The sequence below is a fragment of the Eretmochelys imbricata genome, chromosome 9, assembly GCF_965152235.1.
Source record: "Eretmochelys imbricata isolate rEreImb1 chromosome 9, rEreImb1.hap1, whole genome shotgun sequence".
NCBI classification, from domain to species: domain Eukaryota; kingdom Metazoa; phylum Chordata; order Testudines; family Cheloniidae; genus Eretmochelys; species Eretmochelys imbricata.
The window spans coordinates 41,563,047-41,573,209 of NC_135580.1; the positions used below are offsets into that span (position 1 = coordinate 41,563,047).

The window sequence follows — 10,163 nt, forward strand, 5'->3', positions numbered from 1 at the left end:
TAAGTGACTTAATACTCTAACCACTACCAGGCAACTTCCTATGAAGGTTTAGTTAAATAAACTTTCCTCAACTTACATCAGAGGTCATGTGTAGCTTCACTGCATTAAGGCTTAGACAGAAGGGGCTGACACCTCATTCAGGTTAGTTGTCCCCCACCTCGCTACTTATACTAACCTGTGCAAAGAATTAAAACTGCTGTTCTGGTGCTCCTCTGATCTTGAAATTAAATTGAACACATTTAACATGAAGTTGCATGCAGAAGTGTCCCTTTTCAGCTATATAAAGGCATTGCATAGTAGTCATCCTCTCATACTTAGTGACTACATTCACCTCTTCCACTTGTGTTCTAGTGCTCCTCTCTAAAGGCCAGTTTTTCATGTATAAAAACAGACTGCTTGTTTTTAGTACTGATCTTTTTAGCAAGGGTGACATCTTCTAGTTTTCTAGTTGCAGAATTCTTGTAAAAACTGATTTGCATTACCCTACTGATTTCTTGGTATCTACAGTTTGCTATTTTATGAAAAGTCTGAACCACATACCTCAGTCACTTGTGTTTTTATTTTAGAGTTCTATACAGCACTAGCCACATTTTGTACTTCCCACAAGTTAAAATGATAGCCTGAAATTTAACACTTGATTAAATGAGGCTTTTATTTCACAAAGCTGCTGAACTAGCCAGTGCTTCTTGATAAGCCTGAAGAGCCAGCTCTATATATCCTATCTTCTTTGATTCTGTTTTCATGAACACCTGTTAAAGATAACGGCTATTAAAATGGTAACACAGTACAGAATTTAATTATACAATTTCTGATTTACAGAATGACTATTTCTTGTGGCAGTTCAGCACACCCTTTACTTTGTTAAAATTGTTAAGTTGGGTGTAGTGGTTTCTTATACATAACTAATGTTTGTACAGTCATTTGATAGTTAAAGAGGGTTTCTTAATGAACTACGAGGCTGTGTGGCTACATATAAAGAAAGCAGGTATCAATGTGAACCTCACCTTTCCATTATTCTATCCAAAGCAGGAAAGTGTACTATACCTTGATTAAATCTACTCCATGAACTTCCTGTTCTTTTGCTTCTTTTGCTGATTGACAGTCAGGGTGGAGCATATGATAGAGGTTGATTAAGCATGTAGCATCATCCATTCTAAAAACAAGTTAAGACTCATTACTTACAGTTTTTTGGAAATACCATAGCATTTTGTTAGTACAAGTATGAAGGTACACCAGCCCATAACTAAGATCCAAGCAACACTTTGAACATCTCCAAAGCGTAAGTGAGCTTTTATATCAAAGGTGTCACATCTTGGTACTCTTTATGCTCTATGCAGAATAAGAATGCTAAGGGGCACTGGCTAAGGGTGTAGAGAAGCTGACCCATGCTATGTCTTGTTTAAGGCCTGTGCTATTAATCCCTCCCTAGCATACATTTCAAAATACACAATGGGTCTTTATTCTGCCAAATGGCAATATTTATCTTCACCAATCCTGGAGTGTAAAATTAACAATCCAGGCAGTTTCCAGAGCTTTCTCTGATCTAATGTTATTTTCCCTACTAAAAACATTGAATCACATCTCCCAAAATTTAACTGAAAAGCAAATGAGAATTAGTCCTAAATGTAGATGACATGGTTACTTTTCCCTTTCTGCTGCTTTTTTGTGAGGTGATGAGTTTTTCAGTAACTGGAGTTCCTCAAATAAATTCCCTTTAAATATTTTCCAGTCCTACATATTTGATTTTAAGCCTCACCCACTACTGAACCTTTTAAAAAATTCATATTTTTTTCCCAAGATGAATTTCAGTGAATGTGGTAGCCACTATTACAAGAATCCCATCTCCCCTTTAAAACAAGGATTTAAGATTTTATAGGGTACAAAACATACTCTCCAGTTTCCACTGTTTCACTTGTCAGTTAAAATCAAGTATCATAGCTGATACATGTTCTTAAATGACATGTCATGACTATCCCTGGTCTTGGACTAACATTTCCATCAAGGTTGTTTTAGAGCTATTAAAGATTGATTTGTAAATTAACAGTATATTAGCTACTTAAAATGCATACAGTAGTCTAGTGATAGCTGAAACAGCTCTGCAGGAATAATTTCTGTTCTTTTGCTGGTGTTCAAGAAAGTGAAGTCTCAAAGTGGCTGGAATGAGACATTTTTAGTGCAGGTGCTCTTAAGCAAGTAAAGTACCTCAGTGAGGCCTGGAAACTCCCTGGCAAAAACCATGAACTGCCAAAAAATGCAGTCATTTCCCCAATTTTAGTATGTATATAATAAGGACTAATGATACTTCATTTACACCCTGTCCTCCTAAAGGATAAGGCCCATCCTAAAATTCCACTTAAAATCATGAAGTGATCAGTTTACAAAGTATACACGTAATTTAAGATTGAGTCTCAACACACCACTGAGTTAAAATGTGCCAAAAGTTATAAACCGCAATTATGATTATTTTTGTTTTAAGTTAAATTCTGCAGGAACTAAGATGTACAGGTCAGTATTGGCTCAATACAACCCATATCTTTTTTTGCATGTATATCCCTTTGCATAAGCCAAAATCACAGCATCTTATAGGAAAAATTTTGCAGTAGGTATTTTCAGGACTATTTGAAATCAGATTTGATATTAACTGTGTTTATATGCTAGGAAAACAAAGCAAAGCTAGTGTCCAAACAGCACTTACAAATTTCTCTGGATCATATCTATTAATAAGCCATCTGTCTTCTTCCTATTTACCAAATACCACACCATTCCTCCAAAGTGTCTTGTTGAACGTAGAAGATCATATTTGGCATGTTTATCAATGTCCTCATACGTCTGATGATGAACCTACCCAAAATGAGATTTTAGTTTACAATCCTGAAACTGCCAGAAGAGTGACAAAGATTTACCTTTGCAACACCTGCAAAAGGTCTAAAATAGTGCTGACAGCACACAGCCTCAAAACACTGTCAAACCTAGATGGCTGTACGTAAAAATCTTAATTTTAGATATCACATTGGGATATCTCAATTCTAGGGGGTAAATTAGAGGGACGTACTGACAGTCACAGCTAACATACTTTCATTATTTTGGGAAAATGTAAGTCTGAAGCCTTCAATCTACTCCTTCGCTATGCTCAAGTGACAGGATCTACACCCAAAGCAGGGAGGAAGCAGAAGATGTATGCTTGGTGTGTATCCATGCAAGGAACCAGCAAGAGCACCTGCAGTCTCAAACTTCAGTTTCAATAGATGCTGTGAGGTAAAATGTGTTAAGTTTATGAAAATTTTTTTTAAAAGTCTAAATTTGCCTTTTCAAAATATCTACTTCAACTTATTTTTCACACTATATCCCAGTTTGAACAATAAAAACAATTGCTCTTTGGTTTGTAAATCGGTTTCACTTTCAAGTTCTGACATAGCAGGAAGCTTCAGTGTTTGGGTTATGGGAATGGTTTAATGTTGATTTCAAGGAACTACTGTAGTAAGATGCTATTCAGCATGAGTAAGGGTGACCATCAGGCTCAATGACATCTTATGGTAGAGTATAGGAAAGGTTATTAAGAAAAAGTTAAGGGAAACAAATTCTGCTAAATATGGAACTATGTTCTCATTTTCAATTAACACTAAGAAGTTTTACAACTATATCGTGCACTTGAATTAAGAATACAGGTTCCAAGAGTTAAACAAAATGGATACGTAAAACATTAAATTCTTCTTTATTCCAATTAGGAGCACTTGGCACTTTTGAAAATCAGGCCACCAGCATGACTTAAAGTTAGGAGCCAATCTTTCTAAATCTTAGCTAGTGCCCCTAAATAATTTCAAGTAGCTAGTACTAACAAAAGTACTATTTATTTTTTTCACTTGGAATCTTAAGGTCTGTTTGTCTGCTCCAGTCAAATTTTGTAAACAAATAACTCTACTCATTTGAGTAGTCTTACTGAAGTCAACGGGACTATCTAAATAAGTAAGATTACACACATGCCTAACTGTATGTAGGGGAGTATTTCTTAATGTTAACAGTATAAAATTAAAAATTCATATTTCAAAGCTTATCTTTGACACAAACTACTTCCCCAGAAAATTTTTGTAGCTACTCTTTTCACAACAAGTTGAGATTTTTAGCTTGCTTACTTTGTCCAATTGACAGCACTGTACATAATCTGTTTGTGTGGGTCTTTCACACTGCCACAACGGAGAGAAAAATATTGATAAAGAGCCTACAGCTGGGGTAAGTGTAGTAGCGGAAGCCATTTTTAACGCATTTCATTCACTAGATATCAAGTTGGTAGTGTCCCTTTAACTTACCAGAACTTTGTACATATTATATACAGTTTTGTATGTATTGTTCACTAAAGTTGAATTTGTTTTGAAATGGTAAACATGTTGAGTGTTATAAATTATCTATGCAACTGTTGCTTTTTTGTAAGTGAAAATAGAGAATCAGAAGTAGATACAATTGGACAGTGATTTTTTTGTTTTCATAACATGCCGATCTCATAGAAAATTGCATATTAAAAGAACCGTACATACATTTTCACTAAATTTTCAGTTGCATTTTTATATCTATGCAGCCATTAAAAGGCAATATGATTTTTCAATCACTGTGGTCCACAGAGAACTCATTCTCATACAAACAAAAACCTACAAGTTGTCATTGGCATTAACTTTCCTATTAGAAATAATAAAATGGACTTACTCTGATATAGTTAGCTGAATCTGGCTCAAACTGTGCAATGCACAGGTTAAGTACATCTTCATGATGGTCCTCACGAAACACAGTCTAAAATGACAGTTGTAATTCAGGAATGAATTTTATATTACCCCTTATTCTAAAATGAAGAAATTAAACAGTCAGTACTTTTCTATTTTAGGTAATGACACATTTCAGGAAATGTCAACAGGTACAAGGCCAAGAATGACAAGCCACCTGAGTGCAGCAATAATTGCCTTTAGTTTCCTTACTGCAATAATGAAATGAAATATATAAAAGAAAAAACAATTTGTTTGCCGGAAGCCACACTGCATATTCAGGTCAGGCATGTAGTCTTATCAATACACACAGTAGTTAAGTGTGGACCTCTAACAGACAACTCATTCCATCTGATTCATCTGCACAAAATTTGTTTGTTCCTGACTAACAGACCTGTAAATTTATGAAAATGAGCTATGCTGATAAGTATCTTTATACAAGACTAACTGCATGCACACTACAGGTTTCTAAACCAATATCACTGAAGTGGAACAAAAACAAGGCCTTTACAACACACTTAAACTTTCAAATTTCAGGAACACACTATACCAGAAGAGCAACACTAGTGATGAATCTCCACAAAGCCAAAAAAAAAATTACCGTAAGGTTTTCATCCTTGAATATTGGTGGTGGAACAAGTTTGCGTCCCTCTCTCGGGAAGTACATCTGAATCATCCTGTCCCGTTCTTCCCAGGTGGCCTTACGTAATACACCACTTGGTTCTCTAACTACAATGAAACGCTCCTGAAATCAAGGGGGGAAAATTTTTTTTTGCACATTTTATCATATTTTTCCCTTAGTATTCTGAGGTGAGGTGGGGGAAATCTGGCTGGAAAAATCCTACTGCGCAGCAGCTCAGGATAAGCAGAAATTCTAGAAACGGGCTTTCCTAATCACTTAACTGTAAACTTGTCCAATGTCATTCATATTTATGCTTGTTACTCATGTTTTAGAGATGGAAAAAAAACTAGTTACAACAAGGGAAATTCACTGAACACTTACTGAATAATTGCAAATACCTGGCTTTCTTCTGAACAACCAAAAATGATCTATCTCCCCTCCTTTCAAGAGAAATTCCTGCATTACAGCATCAGAATGTAATTTTTAGTTCTGCTGGCAATGTTTCCTCAATTTTATACTGTACTTACCTGAGGCTGAACTCTGATAAATTTTAGTGAAACCCAAGATTGTTCCTTTGAAGTTACAAGTAAAAATCAGGTAATAGTCAAGAAGCTCTCTTGCAGAATATATTAGTAAGTTACTCACACGGTGTGGAGTGCTATAAGTTATATCAGTAAACACATATTTGACAGTTTCAGTTCCTTCCAGGATCCTGTCTTCTGCCAACACATCATCAATTGGCTCTCGCTCACTCAGAACCGGGGGCATTTTTAATAGTTCTTTAGCTTCCCCAATGGCTTTTCTTGTGGCCTAAAAAGAGAAAATCCAATAACTGTACAGTGAAATATCACACTGGATTGAAGAGTCAATTCGGAAATGGGATGTTAAAAAATAAACTTCCCTCAACTTTTACTACACTGAAATATATTCCAGAGAGAGACACAGGCTGGCTAAAATACTATGCAGGTGATTCTTATATAAATGATATACCACTAGTCCTGACTTAAAAACACTGCTTTGTCATACTCTTGAGTACTTCTCCTGAAGGAAGACTGGAAATTGGGAAAGGTGGACAATAGATTCAAAGAGAATACTGAAGGTGCTGAAGTCACCTAATTTATTTCAGCTAGTCCCTAGGTGCATTAAAACATCACCACCTGCTTAGGAGAGACCCAGGATTGTGGTAGTAACAAAACTGGCTTAAGTTAGGAATCTCAACCATCCAGAGGTTCAGCCAGGGAACAGAGAAGACACTGCGGGCAAAAGATTTCCAGGATTTTAGGTAGTTTGGACATGAAACAAACATACACAGAAAACACACAAACAGACCAGCAAAGAAAAAAAATGAAGTTTAATTAAAAAAAATCATCCTAGAGAGACAGAACTATATGCAGTTTACTCTCTTCCATATAGAATAAACCAAAACCCAAGAGAAAAGGAGAAAGAAAGACTGCAGGGTAAAATATCTTCTGAGATACTTAGAAGGACATCACTACATTGAAATCTAGTCACTTAAAAAAGTTAAAAGCATCTTTGGTACTATAATACATCTGTGCCCAAGTTGCCCTGCCTTATTGTTAGTTTACTGAATGTTTCATTTTCCTTTAAAAAAAAAAATGTATTTCACCCCTGCAGTTATGCTGAATCTCAACTTTTGCACAGGCCTTAATGACTGCGAAGTCATCAACCTACTACAGCCTTTTACTAAACAAAGACAGACTGCTAAGGACAAAGAAATCAGGAGTTTGATTCACACTGCTTGAGTAGAGTTGGTATTGAATTTCAAAGACATTGAACAGATTTAAAACAATTTTGTTTTTAAATTGTGTTTTTCTGGTAACATTTCCCATTAATCTTTTGAAAAATGTATGCCTACTGACATTCAACTCCTCACACAGAAAAAGCTAATCAAAGGAAATTGACCCTCATTTAGAGTACCAGTAAAATATGTTATTTACAAAATGGGATGGAATGGTGTAGTAGAGGATAGAATTTCAAATATATTTTATATAATGCTTAATATAGGTCTGTCAGTAGGACAGCTGTATTCATGGAAGTATACAAGAGCTTTATCTGTTGTAAACCTTTTGATTAAACAAATACATATTTTTTAAAAAGAATGGCATCATACCTCTGCTAGCTGTTTTTCTGTCATTAATTTGTAAGTGGGTGGTTTAAGCTCCTGTTTAATGGGTCTAAAAATCTTCTGCAAATCCAACCCCGTCATCTTAGAGAGTAAGCTCTGAACAAGTTCATCCGTAAAACAAGGCTTTGTGACATCTGACTTCTTTTTGTCTGAAAGAGATTTTATAAAAATTAGATTCTTTTCTTTGGCTTAGACTAACATCCAATAGGCTCAAAGTTCTGAATACCAGACCTGTGTAGTTTAGCATATGCCAGTCAAGAAGTGAAATGTGCAAGTGACAAGTTCCTTCAATACTTTCAAAATTCAAGGCATTAGTCTGGAGGGTAAAACTCCAAAACATACTGACTGTTCGCAAGTTAGGCGGTGCTCAGGAAAGAACCACTTTTGAGCATTTTCAGGTCTAAAACATACTGAGTTTGTGTTTAGAGTATCCTGTTCCACCCCATGTCTCCAAGCGTTCAGAAGATAAAGGGGTGTATAGGTCCTGGAACTAGTGCTGCCGCACCCCTGGGCTTGAAGTGGTTTCCATCATGTATAGGGTTTACCGTTTGGTTCAATGGCTCTGAGCACCCCTGAAGGGGTGGCACAGCTCTGTCCCTGCAGGCTCTCCAAGGCTTTCCAGAGTCAGCCCGCACCAGCGAGCCAGGGCTTTGCTACCCAAGGCGGGGAGCGGGCGCGCAGGGAGCGGGGCCTTGGCTGTTGCCCGAGGGCCAAGAGCCCAAGCGGACGCGGACGCAGGAGAGATCCGGCGAGCAGCGCAGCGCGCACCCCGGCGCAGGACGCAGGGCTGCGCCAACACACCCACCAGCTCGCTTCCCGCCTCGCTCCCTGTCCCTTCCGCAGGCCATGGGCTCGAGGCGCGCCCGGCAACCTACCGGCCTCTGAGCCCGCGTCCTGGCCGTACCTGCGGCTCCCCAGCAGGGCGCGCCCTGGGCGCTGCACCCCGAGGGGAGCTGCCGCGCGGCGCCACAAGCGCTGCCACCGGGGCACTCCGAGAGCCGCCATGCCGGTGCGCTACTCAGTCCGCCGCGCTCTCACAACGCGACTTCCGGGAGGCCGCGCTAGGCACGCTGGGACGTGTAGTCCCTGGGACACACCGCCGGCACTGGGCCCCGAGGGGTGGCGGGAAGGGAAGAGCCTGAGAGGGGGCGGGTCAGTGTCTGCCATGGGAGACTGCCAGAGGCGGAGCCATTGAGAATATTAATATTCATTGAGGTCAGTTTCTTAAGGCCAGACAGGTGTCATCAGGAGGGTGAAGGCAGGCCTAGAACCGAGATAAAGTAGGAATTTCTGTTCCACTGGAAATGCAATGTTTGGGGGGCCGGGGACCTCTGGATTGGAACAAAAAGTCAAAACTTTGGAAGTTTCCTGAAAAAAAATTTTCAGAAGAAAAAAAAAAAGTGGATTCCAGGTCAGAGCAGTGGCTGAACTGCAATAGACAAATAATATAGACACAACAAATAAATAGATTTCTAAATGAAAAAAATCAAAATATGCTGTTCTGACTCTTATTGAGTCTTGAGTTGACTCTTATTGAAATGCTTATTTTTTAAATGTTGTTATCAAAACAAAATTTGGTCAAACAGACCCATTCCTATGGAGTGTTTTCATTTCGACGAATTGATGTTGTCCAATGGAAAAATGTTTTGACAGAAAATTTTTGACCAGCTCTAAGCAGCAGTTTACTTCTGTCTGCTATGGTCATTCATTAGCTGACCACTGCTGGTTGTTTCTCCCCATGCTTTTCTCTGCAGTTTTGGGAGCTGGGTCTGCTATATAAACTAGTATCAAAAGTAAGTATGTAAAATATGTTTTCTGAAAACAACAAAAAGCCCCCAATCCCTTGTGTGTTAGGGTATACAGACACCACACTAGCCAGAAAGGGGTTAATGAGAAAGTGTGGGCTCAATCAGACCTGCTCGGTTACACCTGTGAGAGATGATAAGCCTGGAAAGAGGGGACTGAAAGCAGGAAAGCTCTGTGCAGTGATGGTTGGTTTAGAAAAAGAATGAACCTTTTGTGTTATTCAACTAGATTCAATTAGCTAGGTCTCAGTAGACGTTCGGAGACTACTTGAAAGAAAGCCTGGCTGGAGCCAGGCTCTTTCCAACTGCTCTTGGAGTCCAGAATCTTCTGGGGGTGGGGGGCTGGTAGATAGATAGGCCTGGTGCAGGACTTTTATGCTTGCTTTGTTCTTGATTAGTCTGTTTTTTCTCTGGTATCTATGGAGATATGAACCTGGGAAGGGGCTATAGGAAAAACCTAGAGACATACTAGAGTAAGAGGTAACCCAGGGGGCTTCACTAGACAGACCTTAGCTACTTGCTACAGGGTCCCTGGGCTGAAACCTAGAGTAAAGGGAGGGCTTGGTTTCCCCCACAAGTGCCCCAATGAAGGTGGTCTGAAGATCCTTTTGCAGGTCTGAGCTCAGGCTGAATTCTTAATGTGAGACTGGTGGACTTTTGTTCTGTAGGATTCTCTGTTGCCCCTGAAGGGGTGGGACTGTTTCTGACCTAGCTGGAGGACTGAATCAGAAGAAGTAGTACACCACTGCAGGGCTGCAGCAACTGTTTGCAGAGTGTGCTGGAAGAGAAGACCCTGCTATGCTATCCCCAGCCATGATGGGTGTGCTGGCCGGTGAGTCACA

The 10,163-nt window shown here is 39.2% G+C and overlaps 1 protein-coding gene across 2 annotated transcripts; it reads right to left on the reverse strand.

Moving 5' to 3' along the window:
- Positions 1–540: 540 nt before the first annotated feature.
- On the reverse strand, positions 541–8,557 carry MRPS22 (mitochondrial ribosomal protein S22). Of its 2 annotated transcripts, none has more exons than XM_077827202.1 (8): positions 8,392–8,557; positions 7,502–7,665; positions 6,016–6,180; positions 5,350–5,493; positions 4,696–4,779; positions 2,696–2,841; positions 1,045–1,153; positions 541–749 (listed from the first exon to the last, which is right to left on the reverse strand). In XM_077827202.1, exons 1-8 carry the CDS (start codon positions 8,519–8,521, stop codon positions 657–659), a joined length of 1,035 nt encoding a protein of 344 aa, XP_077683328.1. In that variant the 5' UTR covers positions 8,522–8,557; the 3' UTR covers positions 541–656. The 2 variants fall into 2 exon arrangements, with proteins under 2 accessions (XP_077683328.1, XP_077683329.1); XM_077827203.1 differs by lacking the exon at positions 8,392–8,557 and adding an exon at positions 8,322–8,379.
- Between the last annotated feature and the right edge of the window lie 1,606 nt (positions 8,558–10,163).